Genomic DNA, 17,756 nt, shown 5'->3' with positions numbered 1-17,756 from the left:
TCTGGTCACCCTAACTCAGTCCCCCCAGCTAAAATGAGAAACATTAAATGTCCTCTTTGAATTTGTGAATGAAAGACGACCGCCGGGAATGGAACCGAACCACAGTCACCAGGTTTTCAGCCTGGACACTTCACCACTGCACTATATAACATAATGAAAAATAACAACTAAAGGTGACATGTTCAATTTTGGTACTGCAAAGGTTCCTGGACTTTAAAACATGCACACCTTTTAACGTTTTCAAAAACACTATTAACAGAAAATATCCTCTCTTGGTTTTGTGTGCGAGTTGATTTTATGAAAGGCAAATTGCATTCATCCTGTGCAATATGGGTGGTTATGCAAAGCCAATTTAATGAAATGTGAATATTTCACCGTGACGTGATAATTTCTGGTGATGTCACATCCCATATAATTTGTTGATGAGCCCCCACTTTATTTTTTAGTACTTGACCCCTGGACGGCTATATTTGGGCACAGAGGGGCACAGCACCCGCTCCTAACTTTCCCATTCACGTGTCCCTGCTGACGACGCCCCACTATGGCCGCCCCTTCTCTTTTTTTCTTTTAAAAAACAAAATTCAGCACAGTGACTCTTTTTTCAATAAAGCTTTATTTCTTTTAATACAAAAATTAAATATCAGTGTTTTGTACATTGATAAATTAGAAATTTACAGCACAAATATATATATATATTTATATATTTACATATAAATGAGGCAACATAATATACAGCATACAAAAATAATCAGTGTACATTCTGTTAGCAATGTCAGGGAAATATATTTGGGGGTGGGGTGCATGGGGTGTCAGGAAAATAAATAGGGGCGGGGCGTGCGGGCAGCTGCGCGGCGGCCGGCTGTGCCGAGTTTGCACCTCTGAAGCACTCGCGTTTGCATACGTTTGGCGTTAAGATTTTAAGCACCTTGAAACTGGAGGATTCCATGCAAGGACACAAAGGCCTTCCCTTTTCCCCCATTGTGCGCCGTTCCTCCTTTCACTGCCCCCCCTAATCTCCCAGATAGCCCGGCAGATGCATTTCAATTAGACTCATGCTGCTTAATGTAACGACCATGCTTGAAACCCAGGCTCGAGATCAATCCTTTAAAAGAACCAAGAAAACAGGTTGAAACCAGAGCTTTGAGCTTCTCTCTGATTTAAAAGTGCCCACTTGTACAGCACCCGGGGCAGCAATCCGCTGCAGGTACCTCATCTACGTCTCTGTCACTCCTGCTTTTCTTCTGCACGGCCTGGGAAATGGCGGCCCTTCCTGGCCACGAGGGAGCGCCATTGGCCAGCAGAATGCAAGCAGCCGGCAAGACGGCACGAGGCGCCGGCCACAGGCCCAGCGCTTGCATAAATGGCAAGAAAGTGAGAAATCACAAGGAGCGGAGGGGTGGGGGTGGGAATAGAGTGGGAGACTGCAGTGCAGTCAGATTAGAGAAGGCTGTCACGGTGATTTGCGTGGAGGGGCGATCACAGGACTGGCGCCTTACAGGGAAAAATACCATGGCCTGTGGTTTAAAGTGGGAGATCACTGGGTCATATAAAAGAGAGAACTAACATGCCAGTCAGATGAGCGCGAGAGATCACTAGAGTGGGCCAGTTTAAGGACTTTGCCCGAGTGTAACAAAAATGCACTTGTGTGGGAGATCAGAAGGCTGCGAGATTTTAGTGGGAGATGAGGATACAATTACCAGAGAGTGCAGCACCACCCCTCCCCCCACCCACTTCACTAGAGTGGGATATCGCTACACCTTCGCAGGCAAGTGGACTATTGCAGCACCATTTCATGAGAGCGTGAAATCACATCATCTTGGTGTAGTGTGGGAAATCACATCATCTTGGTGTAGTGTGGGAAATCACATCATATTGGTGTAGAGTGGGAAATCACATCATGTTGGTGTAGAGTATGAAATCACATAATGTTGGTGTAGAGTGTGAAATCACATCATGTTGGTGTAGAGTGTGAAATCACATCATATTGGTGTACAGTGGGAAATCACATCATGTTGGTGTAGAGTGGGAAATCACATCATATTGGTGTAGAGTGGGAAATCACATCATTTTGGCGTAGAGTGTGAAATCACATCATATTGGTGTAGAGTGGGAAATCACATAATTTTGGCGTAGAGTGTGAAATCACATCATCTTGGTGTAGTGTGGGAAATCACATCATATTGGCTTAGAGTGGGAAATCACATCATGTTGGTGTAGAGTGTGAAATCACATCATATTGGTGTAGAGTGGGAAATCACATCATATTGGCTTAGAGTGGGAAATCACATCATGTTGGTGTAGAGTGTGAAATCACATCATATTGGTGTAGAGTGGGAAATCACATCATGTTGTAGAGTGGGAAATCACATCGTATTGGTGTAGAGTGGGAAATTACATCATCTTGGTGTAGTGTGGGAAATCACATCATATTGGCTTAGAGTGGGAAATCACATCATGTTGGTGTAGAGTATGAAATCACATCATGTTGTTGTAGAGTGGGAAATCACATCATATTGGTGTAGAGTGGGAAATCACATCATGTTGTAGAGTGGGAAATCACATCGTATTGGTGTAGAGTGGGAAATCACATCATTTTGGCGTAGAGTGTGAAATCACATCATATTGGTGTAGAGTGTGAAATAACATCATCTTGGCGTAGTGTGTGAAATCACATCATCTTGGTGTAGTGTGGGAAATTACATCATCTTGGTGTAGTGTGGGAAATCACATCATCTTGGTGTAGTGTGGGAAATCACATCATATTGGCGTAGAGTGGGAAATCACATGTTGGTGTAGAGTATGAAATCACATCATGTTGGCGTAGAGTGTGAAATCACATCATGTTGTTGTAGAGTGGGAAATCACATCATATTGGTGTAGAGTGGGAAATCACATCATATTGGTGTAGAGTGGGAAATCACATCATGTTGTTGTAGAGTGGGAAATCACATCATATTGGTGTAGAGTGGGAAATCACATCATTTTGGCGTAGAGTGTGAAATCACATCATATTGGTGTAGAGTGTGAAATCACATCATCTTGGCGTAGTGTGTGAAATCACATCATCTTGGTGTAGTGTGGGAAATCACATCATCTTGGTGTAGTGTGGGAAATCACATCATCTTGGTGTAGTGTGGGAAATCCCAGCACTGGGCCCATCAGAGTAAAGTGGAAGATGAAGACTCCATGTGGAGCACAGAGGCAGATCGCAAGACCCGGGTAGCAGCAGGGCCCTGTACTCTTCCACGCTAGTCTCACCAGGTGGATGTGGGTGTGGCCTGCCCCACTAGTGTGACAGCTGAGGGCTATCCCAGTCCAATGTGATTGTGTTGTGATCTCCCACTTCAGCATGGTGGCACTCTAATGCAATGGCACTGTGGCCCCCTGCTCTCACATGAAGGTGCGCTGATCTCCCACACAACTGGCCACTCACATCTTTGCCTACAGCAGTGGTCTTCAAACTGGGTGGCTGGCCCCGAAGTATGTCGTGGGGGAGATGAGGGAGAAGAGGGGGGCACAGACACTTTAAAAAGGGATTAAGATGACTGTTTTTAATACAAAAAAGGATTATGGTTATTGCTTTTAATAGATAATATTAGCAGTAGAAAAGGTGCTTATATTTTAAAGAGCCTGGGGCTCCCTTAGACTTCCTTTGGGCACTTGCGGTGGGGGCTATCCATTAGGTAAGGGGGTCAGAAACAATATTTGTATTCGAGGGGGGTGCTCTGTATGAAAAAGTTTGAATCCCACTGGCCTACAGAGAGGCATTGGGCAGTACTGTGTGGCAGTCCACTCCAGAGGGGAGTGTGAAGGGCCTTTGGGGCAGACAGCCGGGGAAGCCTGGCAGGCCTGGGAAGGTCTCAGGACCTCAGGAGATGGGCGAGCCTGCACCTGCAGCCTCGGGTTCGCTTGGACCTCCTGCGCTCCTGGGTATGTGGCCTTTCCCCACCCACCGCTCAGCAGTGCTCCGGGAACCCTGTGGAGCCCAGCCTTGGCCTCCCCTCGGACCGCAACCCTACACCAACGGCTGTGACACCGAATAACCCACGCAGAGTAAACGGATACCCTTCTATTGCAACCTTTCTTTCAAAAGCAGCAGCTGGCAGAGAGATTTCCTCCCGGCTGCAAAGACGCCGCAGCCAGCGCTCGGGAGACGTGTTTCCAGAAAGTGCTTCCAGGCCCCTCATCCCTCAGGGCCCGCCCTGGGCCTCTCCTCCAGAATCGGGGGTTGTCTTTATAAAGCACGCACATTCATTAGGACACCGATCTGTGTAGACACGACGCTGCCCCGAAATCTAAACACACTACTCTGCTGGCCTGGCGGGTAGAGCTGGCTCCTCTCAAAGTGAAACCTTAATTGGCCTTCGCAGTTGGGTCTCTGGGTCCTGGGGAGATAAGGCGACTGGGCCAGGCTCCGGCTGAGAGCAACTCAAGGGACTGGCAGGGGCGCATTCCCGCCTTTCACCTCCGCCGATAGAGCCACAATACCAGAGAATGGCCGGAGAGGAACAGCGAAAAAGGGGGGGCCGTGAGATAAAGTGGCCACGGGCAGGGGAAGGAACCAAGCGCGTGGGACCAAAGGCATGTAAGGCAGAGGGTGGTAAGGGGGAAAAGAAAGAAAGGGGGAGGGAGGAAAGAGGGAAGGAGGGAATGCGGGAAGGAGAAAGAAAGAAAGAAGGAAAGAAAGAAAGAAAGAAAGAAAGAAAGAAAGAAAGAAAGAAAGAAAGAAAGAAAGAAAGAAAGAAAGAAAGAAAGAAAGAAAGAAAGAAAGAAAGGAAGAAAATCACTTGCCCCACAAGACACCGCACTCAGCTTCCAAGCACCGTGTGCACTTTACACAATACTTTAGCGCAACAAATAGAGGGAGTCTCGTCTATTTGGAACGCACTGCTCTTAATCTACAACTCCAATAAAGTCACATATATTAAAAAAAAAAAAACGCAGAACCCCCGCTTCCCACCGCACACTCTGTTCAAAAACAGCCTTCCTTACTAACTTTGAGTTCATGCGTCTGACATTCTTAGGCGCTGAAGCACAGCACATTACCTCATGACAGACAGACATGTTAAAATATTCACATAGAGAAACACATCGGCTGTCCTCTGAGAACTTTTAGAGTATTGCTAAAACAAAAAAAGGGTAATTAGGAAAAGGAAAGCTGAAAAAGAGTGGAAGAAAGAAAGAAAGAAAAAAGAGAGATGCAGATCGGGAAGGAAGGAAGGTCAAGAAAATAAATATGTATTACAACCGCATACGTTTTCTTAATCAGCAATTCAAACAGCTCAGTCCATATAACGAGAAAAGGCACTTCAAGAAGTTAAGGACCAGCACAGGGGGCGCTGTCAGTAAAATCTGCACTAACTATTGAGTCACTTGTCAGCCCTCTTCCTATATATATATATCCAGTGTGTCGTGTTTTCCTTCTCCAGCGGACAGGACTCATGCTTCGCTACATTTCACTTTTGATCACAGAGCCTCTCTCCAGAAATTGCAAGTTACGGTGACACAGGACCCAGGAACACCCCCTCGCTACAATGGGCACACTGTGGCACCCTAAGACTCGGAGAACTCAGTGCAGTGCATTGAAACCTGGCAGCAGGCTCGGATTGCTCACAGCTTGTATCGAAACCTTCATGCTCCCATCTTGCCTTGGGCAGCAGGCACCTCTGGGTGTCACAGTATTCACAGCAAGAGATATTTAACAGTCCCTGACGAGGCGAGCGGTGCGCCTGTAACACAGATTTTTGGAGGACTTCCCCACTAGTCCCTCAGGTATTCCTCCACCGCTCGCCCCTATGCTTCACAGTAACTCCCCCAGCCAAGAGTTCTACTTCAAGATAGGTACGCAGGGCCATATTGGCTACACCACAGTCTCGTTCCCTTTGCCCGGCTTGCCCCAGCTGTCCACTCTTTTCTCCCGCTTCCCCCTCCCTGAGTTCACCAAGCGGTTTGTGCACCTCTGCCAGGTGTGCACCGTTTTGGCTGACCAAATCCACATGCTAGAGGTGATGCCTACCAGCAGTGACATGAAGATTTTGAGCATTTCCACCGCCATGTTGGACTCGTCGGAGGAGTATCGAAACACGGCCCAGTTTGAGATTTCATAAAAATAACACGCTATCACACAAGTGGCCGGCACAGTGTACAGGACGGAGAAGACTCCAATCTTGACCATCAGCCTCTCCAACTTGTCCGTCTTCGTCCCATCCTTTTGAAGGTTGGATCGTATTTTGAAAAGGGCCACCAGTCCGGCTGCTATGAAGAGAGTCCCGATCACCAAGTAGGTGAACAGCGGGGCCACCACAAAGCCCGTGAGTGCATCAATGTTCTGGTTGCCAACGTAGCAGAGTCCGGTGAGCTCATCCGAATCCACCAGCCTCATGATCAGGATGACAATGGTCTTCACTGCCGGGATAGCCCACGCTGCGATGTGGAAATAGGAGCTGTGCATTTCGATGGCCTCGTGCCCCCATTTGAGCCCGGCGGCCAGGAACCAGGTGAGTGTCAGGATCACCCACCAGATTGAGCTCGCCATCCCAAAGAAGTACATCAGCAGGAAAATAATGGCACACCCTGTGTTCTTGAGGCCCTCTTGGATGAGAACAGGTTCTACGGCCTCGTCAAAATCACAGGATATCCGCTCCCGGCCCACGGTTAACCGGACAATGTAAGCAATGCTGTAGATGTTGTAGCACATGCTCAGAAAGATGATGGGCCTTTCAGGGTAGGAGAACCTTGAGGAGTCTATCAGGAAGGTCAAGACGGTGAAGGCGGTGGAGATGAAGCACAGGCTGGCCCAGGCGGCCATCCAGATGTCTGTGAACTCCTTAGCAGTCCGGCTGTACAGACCGGCATCATACCCACACTTGAGGACGCAGTTCAGACTTCTTTTCACCCAGGTGTACTGGTCTGAATTGGGACCCAGCGTGTGGCATTCTTCTCCCGGCTGCAGTGACTTTTTGCCGTGGAGTGGCACCTCCTCATCCCCTGGACCCTCCATGCACATGTGGTTGTGGTCATTTTGTGGGGGGAACTTGCTGCAGTTCAGGGTGTCGGGCCAGGCAAACCCAAACTCTTTCAAGACCGGTTCACACCGCCTTTTGACGGAGAGGCACATTCCGCCGCACGGTCCGATTGGGATGTTGATCTTCTCTGTGCACATTGGAACATACACTGAACAGAGGAAGAACTGGAAAAAAAAATCAAAAATATAATTAGAAAAACATGGAACAGGATCACACTACAAAATCAAGCTGTTGTCGCTGTGAAGTGAGGTGAGTAAAATGAATGAGTGGAGTGAGTGAGATTCCATTACTGAGTGGGTGGGTTGAATGAGCGGGAAGATGGAATTAATGAGTGGCTGAAGTGAATGTGTGAGGTGAGATTGTTGAATGAGGTGAGGGAGTGGGGGAAAGTGAGTGCGTGAATGAGTTGGTCAGTGGCTGCATTGAGGGGTTGTGATGAATAAGTGAAATGAGTTCATTGAGAGACTGTGGTGAGTGAGTGAGATCAGTTGTGTGAATGCATGAGTGGGTACGTTGGTATAGAACAGCATCAACAAATGAAATTCCCCCTGCGCACTTCTATACAGGAAATTCCTACTACATTGCAGCGAACAAAGTCAAACGTGCGACGAGGACTGGCCCTGCTGTTTGTGGGAACTCGTCTCCCTGTACCCTGTCACACCGGTGTATGGCTGGACTCATTTGCTAGCTTGGCGCCGTTTTCGCATGGTCAGTGTTTTCTTTTTTTTTTCTTTGTATGAAGCAGGGCCCGTTTTTGACGTGGCTTACAGACCCACACATGTGACACGGTGTCGAATCTCGGTCCCAATGAACAGGAAACCCCGCTTAAACGCGGAAGATGTGAGCGCCAGGCGGGCGCCTTGGTTTTGACGTGACCCGCCCTGGGCGCCACGTTTAGATCCGCGCGCGCGAATTCCCCACGTTCTCGCTGGGCCACTCGTGGGGAAACAATAAAAACATGCTATTGTAGAGATTCCGTAGAATGTATGGCTTACGCTCTGCGGCTTTCTGGTGATGTCAGAAAGGTGATAGGGGGCAGGGGTAATCCGAGTTCCTGCTCACGCGGGGCGCCGCATGCTGTAAAACACACACGCTTCCTTTCCTCCCTGGGACCTTCTGTGTAACTAACACACAGTCCTCGGGCAGAGCTGCATTCACCAATGCACTGCGAAATGTCACCCTGACCTTGAAAGGCGGCTGGCTGCTGCTGCTGAAAGCTCAAAGGAGTAAAGTGGGGGCTCCCCCCAGCGGCAGAAGTGTGCTTTATCGCCAGTCACCCTGCCATGTATTGCTCCATGTACCCAAGTGCAGTCTGTTTTCTGGGGGCTCCTTACATCACACTTTCCTAATACTATGAACATCACACAACCCTGCTATGTGTCCTTATGTTCGGGTTGTACTTCTGTGTGCCACTGCTCTGATGCCCTGTACTCTGCTATGTTCCCATCTGTACTCTGCTATGTTCCCATCTGTGTACTCTGCTGTTTCCATCTGTGTTCTGCTATATTCCCATGTACTCTGCTGTTCCCATCTGTACTCTGCTATGTTGCCATCTGTACTCTGCTATGTTCTCTTGTACTCTGCTATTTTTCAGTCTGTACTCTGCTATGCTACCCTGTACTCTGCTCTTTCCATCTGTACTCTGCTATATTTCCATGTACTCTGCTGTTTCTATCTGTACTATGCATGTTCCCATGTACTCTGCTGTTTCCATCTGTACTCTGCTATGTTCCCATCTGTACTCTGCTATGTTCCCATCTGCACTCTGCTCTTTCCATCTGGACTCTGCTATATTCCTCCGCACTTTGCTGTTTCCATACGACCCCACTATGTCTCTGTGTGTTCTGCTATCTTTCCACGTGTCACTGCTATGTCTCTGTGTGTTCTGCTATCTTTCCACGTGTCACTGCTATGTCTCTGTGTGTTCTGCTATCTTTCCACGTGTCACTGCTATGTCTCTGTGTGTTCTGCTATCTTTCCACGTGACCCTGCTATGTCTCTGTGTGTTCTGCTATCTTTCCACGTGTCACTGCTATGTCTCTGTGTGTTCTGCTATCTTTCCACGTGTCACTGCTATGTCTTTGTGTGTTCTGCTATCTTTCCATGTGGCATTGCTATGTCTCTGCATGTTCTGCTATCTTTCCACGTGACCCTGCTATGTCTCTGTGTGTTCTGCTATCTTTCCACGTGTCACTGCTATGTCTCTGTGTGTTCTGCTATCTTTCCACGTGACCCTGCTATGTCTCTGTGTGTTCTGCTATCTTTCCACGTGTCACTGCTATGTCTCTGTGTGTTCTGCTATCTTTCCACGTGACCCTGCTATGTCTCTGTGTGTTCTGCTATCTTTCCACGTGTCACTGCTATGTCTCTGTGTGTTCTGCTATCTTTCCACGTGTCACTGCTATGTCTCTGTGTTTTCTGCTATCTTTCCACGTGTCACTGCTATGTCTCTGTGTGTTTTGTTATGTTTCGGCGCGTCCCTGTGATGTTTCCACCCAATCATTCCTAGTAGCCGAAGCACCTGGTTTGACAGTAAGGATGTTTTAGATATTTTAAGATTAGACGCCAAGCCTAATTTAAGATACACCTGGAGAAAGTCTGTCTATAAGAAGACACGTTGCGGGACTGCAAATCTAATCTGAAAGAGAGAGAGAGAGTGGGAGGGAGAGAGAGAGAGATGGGAGGGTGGGAGAGAGAGAGAGATGGGAGGGTGGGAGAGAGAGAGATGGGAGGGTGTAAGGGGGACTGGAGGCTGCGAGGGAAAGGGCGCACGGTGCACACCGCAAGTCCTTCGAGGACAGGCGCGGGTGTGTACATGTATTTCTACCAGCTAGAAACAGGGCGGCGATGAGTGAGGGCAATGGCAGAGGCGCCCCGTTCCCAAATGGAAACAGCACAGCGCACCACGAAAGAATGTTTTGGAAGGAGCCTCCTCCGAGAAGAAAAGGTCACGAGACTGGAGACAGAAGCATAGAAGCACCCCCCCCCCCCCCCCCCCCGCCGCGCTCAATCCAACTCTTGGTGCAGTACAGAAGCCGCCACTATGCGTGTATCGGAACCCCATTGGTCATCACAGAAGGATGAAAGGCTGACCACAGCCACTGGTTTTGGAATCAGCTGCTGAATTTAAGCGCCTTGGCTGCCTTGTCGCCTGTTATCAATACACACAGACCCGGGCCAGAGCCAGGGAGCAAGGGTACCGAGGAAAGTAGAGTAAAGCTGGAGACCCTGTTGGGCGGCTGGATCGAGTGGGCTTGCAAACCAACGAAACTGACCGGTCTCGTGGCGTCAAATGCTACGTGTGTGTGCAACTGACCTTGGTGACACAGGGTCACCTGCCTCGCGATAGTGTAAGGTATAGTGGGGCTCCCACCGTTGCCTACCCCCAGTCCTATGCATGACCCAGCTTATCGTTCACTTTGACAGATGTTTCATTAAACTGGTGTTTCATGTCGTCTCTTATCTGCTATCCGCGGAGACTGGCTGTCTCCAGCTTCGCTGCTGTCTCTCCCTACTGGTATTTTCCGAGGAGTGCCCTGCGAGAGTGCCATGGCCAACCACTGGGGCAGGGCTGGCATCTGCGAAGAAGAGCAGGCAGCGAGCACTTCCCCTCACCCCTCCAACCCCCCCCCCCCCCACCTTCTCAAATCCCAAGAAAGTGACAAATACGCCGGCCGCGGCCCCCGCATTCCAAACGCACATAGCACTTTCTCAGTTTACCAGAAAACACACGAGATGCCAAGAGGTGCCTGCAGCTGGCGGCAGCCACGGCGCCTGAGGCGGCCGCTGCGTTCAGCATTCCCCCACACACGTGGGACGGAGACCTACACCCTTTAACCCTCACCCCCAACCGGCCATTCACGGGGGTCACCAAAATAGCGATATGCTGTCCGCGCGAGGCCCAGCACCAGCGTGCAAGAGGGTTGAAATGCGGACCCCTGCGCCTGGCGCTCATCAGGGAAAGTGTTTGGTAAAATCACCAGATACCTTAGAGGAGCGGATGCACAAGCATCGGTTTTATTAAAACACGCACCTAATATCAATATTTAGTGTGCCGTGGCTAAACGAGGTGCCCTTTCCTGCAGCCATCACTCAGGAGGCTCGGCCCTGCCGGTCTCCAACTTTGCCCTCCCTTTACCTGCCTTGTGTCAACCAGTGGCTTGTCAGACTTAAGGCCTGGTTCATGGAATGTGTGCAGAAATCTTGCAAGGGCTGCGCGTGCCAAGAAGGACACTGCAGGAGCACACAGAATAAAAAATGCACGCCCAGCGTATTCGTTTGCGCAAAGTAACCATATTCACATGTCACGACCGGAATGCACCTGACACGCCCACATGCAAAGCATAAACAGCCAGATCAGCTACCTGTGCGCACTTCCCCGGGTGCAAATACACGCACCCTTCAAACAGTATGTGGGGTCACCCGCAAGCAGGCCTGCATTTCAGGGACCCTGCACAAGGTCCCCGTAACTGTGCCCGGCGGTAACTCGGTCTAAGCTCCTAAAATCTGCATGCAAACCCATGAAACCATTCCTGCACCCTGCTACACTATGAATGTGCACCCCCAAGTTATATCGGTACCCCAAAATCTGACATTCAACCCCACCCCCGCGCGCTACAAATCCTACACACCAGTGTACTTACTCCTGGATTCGGGTGGCGGATCGTATGAGGGACTTGCGTGGCCATTTCCTGGCCGAGAGTTTGCGCCCCATGCCGCGCAATTGTGGGCATGCGAGTGACTGCCTGCAGGCCGTCCCTCGGAACACCCACTTTTTTTAGCAAGTTATTCCCCATTTTTGGTGTTCTGCCCCCTTTCGAGCCCTTGTGCGCAAGCTATACCCACGCTCTGCCTGGAGACTCGCACAATGTCCTCGACGGCTCGCACGGGCGTGCGCAGCCAGTGCAAACTGCACGCAAGTCCAGGGAAAGTAGCGCATTCGATTCCATGAATCGCCGAATGCAGATTTGCACACAGTTGCGCACACAAATACCCTATTTTCTGCGCAGATAATTGATTCTGGCCCCTACGCTTTCTGCCAAAACGCATTGAGCTGGAAGGCCAGTGAGCGCAGTCCCATCACCCTTCCATAACAATACACACCCCCATCTACTCTCGGACTATGCCCTCTAGTTGGGGGAAATGCTTGGGAGGAGGTGTCAGAAGGTGGAGTGGTTTGAAGAATGCAGCCTCTGGACAGCCCATGTAATCTAATATGAAAAAGGCTCTATTTGCAAATAGCGCTTTCTCTTGCTCGCCTAACAGCAAGCGCTTAACATACATGGTGCGTTGTAGTGCCCGCATTTTAAGCAAAGCTGTTCGCATGAAATTTATGATGGACAGTTGGAACCAAAGTTCAAAAGACGCGATGTGTGCACTGCGAACAGAACAGAACCCCCGTCAAATTCAGTTAATTCCCTTATTTAAAAAAAAAAAACGACAGCACAGGGGTGTCTGTGCAGATTAACATGGACACAGAAGCCGGGATTCGGACTCTGAACATCAGGCGATCCCCCGTGGGCAGATATGAACGAACTCACTGGGCAGATATGAACGAACTCACGCCCCCCCCTGTCGCTGTGTCCTGAGAGGTGGCACCCGCACGAGTCACAAATAGCCCGGCGGCGGCTTCCGAGGCTCGAGTTCTCGCACCAAACAGCCCCCATGCGCAGCATAGACCGTGCGTCTGCTGGGCCGGGCGTGAGCGCGAAGGCCGGTGCGTGACACATTGCTTGCCGTGCCCATCGCACCGCACCAGGTGCCGCCTGCGCCCGCTGCCTTCCACGCGAGCTTGCAGGAAAGTAGACTGCGGGTAGACGTGCGTGGCACGTGGTATCAAGGGCTCCACAGGGGGCGCAAACTACCACGAGTAATAACTATGTTCCAGGGAAATGCGGTGAGGAATATGCACCTAGCTGTTACATTGCCAAATCGCGTGATTCTGACTGAAGCACCGCATGTCCTTGTTCCTCGATTTATAAACAAGTCCGAATAAATATGCGAACACAGCCCAATGGACCAATGGAGGCCCGGCGAGCATGCCTCACGAGTTGCCCCCACCCCCCCCCAACCCACCAAAGGCTGGTGCCTATAGTGTAGCCACAATCGGCTCACGCACAATACAGTTCAATTGGAGATACGCCGCTACAGTACATTGTTGCTGTACAGCGCCGCGCTGCTTAAGGAAGACAGCGCAGCGCTAAGTTGCAACTCTATAGGGGCTGATTTGAAAAACCCTTTTCAAAGGGAAACCCCCATTGAAAGCGCTTTGTAGATCAAGACCTATGAGCTTTAATGCTATTCTCTCGGTTGGTTACATCTTGCAAACCTGGGCAAATCACTGTGCATTGCACCATTGGCTTTCATAGTAAAATAGTGCCTGCTCCTGGTGACACGATGCTGCAGGTGCTCTGTGGTAAAGCACCAACACAGCAGCAAAGCAAGCTGGCATTGCCCCTCTCTCCCCCCACTAAGCCAAACCCCCCGCGAGAGCCTGGGGGTCAGGCAAATGGCAGCGGCGCGCCGAGTGCATCGCAGTAACATAACAGAGCGTAAAGCGCCTAGTGCACTGGAGCATAAAGCGCCTAGTAAAGGGGCCGGGCGTACCTGCAGCTGGCTGGAGCAGCCGTACTGGATGAGCGGCGTGAAGGTGGTGAGCTGCAGCTCGGCGTCTGTCTGCAGCTCGTGCCCCACCAGGTTTGGCATCCTGGTCACGTTGTAGCCCAGGTTCTGGCACATGGAGATGCGGATGGGGTCGCAGCGCCGCTCCTCGTCGTCGCCGAAGCCCAGCGACCCCCGGGCGGCCAGCAGGAGGAGAAGAGCCGCGCAGAGCCCCGGGGACTGGAGGCTGTTCATCTTCAGGCCGGGGAGCCCCCGAGCGAGAGTCTTTCTGCGGCCGCTAGAGTTCAGCACGCCAAGGGCACAGCAACCTGCCAATCCACGGAGATGCCCGCGTATCTGGTTCCAAGACACGGGGTCACAGCCTGGCCAATGCACCCCGAGAGGTGACCCTTTCCAAGAAGCAGAGGGAGGTGCACTGCAGCCGGCCACGAAGAAGTGTTCAGCAGCCCCGTGTCCGCCGAGAGAAGTGCACCGCAGCCTGTCCACTGCACCCGGAGCGGTGCAGCGCAGCCTTTCCAGTTCCAGGAGAGAGAGAGCGGTCCACTGCGGTCTCTCTACTTCCCGGGCACAGATGTGCACAGCAGCCCGCAGACCCTGGGGGAAAGGCAGGCGTGCTCACCGAGGGGTGCACAGCATCCCGCGCGCGCGGGGAGAGTGGAGCACAGTAGCCCTTGCCCAGAGGTGCGGTAGAGTGCTGCTGCTGGCAGGAGTGACGCTGAGAATAGCCCGGCAGTGTTTGCTCCAGAGACACAACAGTTGCAATGGGGAGAAGTTCCGCTGAGTTTGCGCCCGAGTTTCTGTCGATCCCAGCACCCCCCCACGGAGCCACTCAGCCAAATCCACAAAGCTGCTGACGGAGAGTTTCACAAATCCATTTCCAAAAAGTCCAGCCAAAAGTTGCAGCGCCGACCCCGAAACATAGCGCACAATGAATGAAACGTGGGTCTGCGAGGACAGCGAGGAGCCGGGTGCAGCAGAGAGCAGAGTCCACGGCGAGCCGGTGCCGCAGCCTGCACCGAGAGAGTGAGCCTTCACACTGGGCTGTGGGCAGAGGCCGAGCCTGGGAGGGAGGGGCGGAGCCGGCCGTCCGGGCAGGGCCGCGCTGCACTGTGTGTGTGTGCGTGTGTGTGCAGGCGCGGAGGAGGCGCGCGCTGCCCACCCATCCGCACCGCGGCCGCTGCCCTCTGCCCCGCGCCCCACCCCCTGCAAGGGCACAGGGTTAAAAAGAAGCGAATCCAGCACTTTTCCTCTCCGGGTTGTCATCTCGCCGCCTCCCCGCAGACGGATTTGGCAGTGCTGTCACCAGCAGCTGCGCCATAAATCCAGCGTCCAACTGGCAGCGCTCGCCACTGATGCGCGCAGTGAGACGAGGGACGTTTCTGGGAGATGCGCAACTCCCATTTCCGCTGCATTATTACACCGCAAAAGGGAACATGTGTGCGCAAGCAGCCGGCGAGCCAACTCCAGCGATGAACAGCGATGACCCGCATCAGGCGGACACCTCGCACCTAGTCCCGGGCAGTCACTTCCACTTCTCACTCCTAGTCCTGGGCAGCCACCTCCGCACCTCACTCCTAGCCCCGGGCAGCTACCTCCACACCTCACTCCTAGCCCCGGACAGCCACCTCCACACCCCACTGCTAGCCCTGTGCAGCCACTTCCACACCTCACTCCTAGCCCCGGGCAGCCACCTCCACACCTCACTCCTAGCCCCGGGCAGCCACTTCCACACCTCACTCCTAGCCCCGGGCAGCTACTTCCACACCTCACTCCTAGTCCTGGGCAGTTACTTCCACACCTCAGTCCTAGCCCCGGGCAGCCACCTCCACACCCCACTCCTAGTCCTGGGCAGCCACTTCCACACCTCACTCCTAGGCCCGGGCAGCCACTTTCACACCTCACTCCTAGTCCTGGGCAGCCCCTTCCACACCCCACTCCTAGTCCTGGGCAGCCACTTCCACACCTCACTCCTAGTCCTGGGCAGCCACTTCCACACCTCACTCCTAGTCCTGGGTAGCCACTTCCACATCTCACTCCTAGGCCCGGGCAGCCACTTCCACACCTCACTCCTAGCCCTGTGCAGCCACTTCCACACCTCACTCCTAGCCCTGTGCAGCCACTTCCGCAACTCACTCCTAGCCACGGGCAGCCACCTCCACACCTCACTCCTAGCCCTGGACAGCCACCGCCGCACCTCACTCCTAGCCCCGGACAGCCACCTCCACACCTCACTCCTAGCCCCGGACAGCCACCGCCAAACCTCACTCCTAGCCCCGGACAGCCACCTCCACACCTCACTCCTAGCCCCGGGCAGCCACTTCCACACCTCACTCCTAGCCCCGGGCAGCCACTTCCACACCTCACTCCTAGCCCCGTGCAGCCACTTCCACACCTCACTCCTTGCCCCAGGCAGCCACCTCCACACCTCACTCCTAGCCCCGGACAGCCACCTCCACACCTCACTCCTAGCCCCGGACAGCCACCTCCACACCTCACTCCTAGCCCCGGGCATCCACTTCCACACCTCACTACTAGCCCTGGGCAGCCACTTCCACACCTCACTCCTAGTCCTGGGCAGTCACTTCCACACCTCACTCCTAGTCCTGGGCAGCCACTTCCACACCTCACTCCTAGCCCTGGGCAGCCACCTCCACACCTCACTCCTAGTCCCGGGCAGCTACTTCCACACCTCACTCCTAGCCCCGGGAATCCACTTCCACACCTCACTTCTAACCCTGGGCAGCCACCTCCACACCTCACTCCTAGCCCTCAGCAGCCACTTCCACACCGCACTCCTAGTCCCAGGCAGCCACTTCCACACCTCACTCCTAGCCCCGGGCAGCCACCTCCACACCTCATTCCTAGTCCTGGGCAGCCACCTCCACACCTCACTCCTAGCCCTGGACAGCCACTTCCACACCTCACTCCTTGCCCCGGGCAGCCCCTTTCACACCTCACTCCTAGTCCTGGGCAGCCACTTCCACACCGAAGTCCTAGTCCTAGTCAGCCACTTCCACACCCCACTCCTAGCCCCGGGCAGCCACCTCCACACCTCACTCCTAGCCCCGGGCAGCCACCACCACACCTCACTCCTAGTCCTGGGTAACCACTTCCACACCTCACCCCTAGTCCTTGGCAGCCACTTCCACACCTCACTCCTAGTCCCGGGCAGCCACTTCCACACCTCACTCCTAGCCCCGGGAATCCACTTCCACACCTCACTTCTAACCCTGGGCAGCCACCTCCACACCTCACTCCTAGTCCTGGGCAGCCACTTCCACACCTCACTCCTAGCCCTCAGCAGCCACTTCCACACCTCACTCCTAATCCCGGGCAGCCACTTCCACACCTCACTCCTAGTCCTGGGCAGCCACTTCCACACCTCACTCCTAGACCCAGGCAGCCGCTTCCACACCTCACTCCTTGACCCGGGCAGCCACTTTCACACCTCACTTCTAGCCCGGGCAGCCACTTTCACACCACACTCCTAGTCCTGGGCAGCGACTTCCACGCCTCACTCCTAGCCCTGGGCAGCCACTTCTACACCTCACTCCTAGCCCCGGGCAGCCCTTTTCACTCCTCACTCCTAGCCCCGGGCAGCCACTTCCACACCTCACTCCTAGTCCTGGGAAGCGACTTCCACACCTCACTCCTAGTCCTCGGCGGCCACTTCCACACCTCACTTCCAGTCCCGGGCAGCCACTTCCACACCTCACTCCTAGTCCCGGGCAGCCACTTCCACATCTCACTCCTTGACCCGGGCAGCCACTTTCACACCTCGCTCTAAGTCCCGGGCAGCCAATTCCACACCTCACTCCTAGTCCTGTGAAGCCACTTCCACACCTCACTCCTAGTTCTGGGCAGCCACTTCCACTCCTCACTCCTTGTCCCGGGCAGCCACTTCCACACCTCACTTCTAGTCCCAGGCAGCCACTTCCACACCTCACTCCTAGTCCCGGGCAGCCACTTCCACACCTCACTCCTTGACCCGGGCAGCCACTTTCACACCTCGCTCTAAGTCCCGGGCAGCCAATTCCACACCTCACTCCTAGTCCTGTGAAGCCACTTCCACACCTCACTCCTAGTTCTGGGCAGCCACTTCCACTCCTC

At 53.1% G+C, this 17,756-nt stretch overlaps 1 protein-coding gene across 1 annotated transcript; it reads right to left on the bottom strand.

The window, feature by feature from the left end:
- Positions 1-596: 596 nt before the first annotated feature.
- FZD4 (frizzled class receptor 4) lies at positions 597-14,862 on the bottom strand. The gene is made up of 2 exons (XM_069639714.1): positions 13,632-14,862; positions 597-7,189 (listed from the first exon to the last, which is right to left on the bottom strand). The coding sequence occupies exons 1-2, from the start codon at positions 13,878-13,880 to the stop codon at positions 5,861-5,863; spliced, it is 1,578 nt and encodes a 525-aa protein (XP_069495815.1). The 5' UTR covers positions 13,881-14,862; the 3' UTR covers positions 597-5,860.
- Positions 14,863-17,756: the final 2,894 nt, after the last annotated feature.

Source organism: Ambystoma mexicanum, chromosome 7q, assembly GCF_040938575.1.
Source record: "Ambystoma mexicanum isolate Mex_15411 chromosome 7q, UKY_AmexF1_1, whole genome shotgun sequence".
Classification (NCBI taxonomy): Eukaryota; Metazoa; Chordata; class Amphibia; order Caudata; family Ambystomatidae; genus Ambystoma; species Ambystoma mexicanum.
The sequence above is the reverse complement of the archived record's forward strand: the minus strand, read 5'-3'. Positions and strand labels throughout refer to the sequence as shown.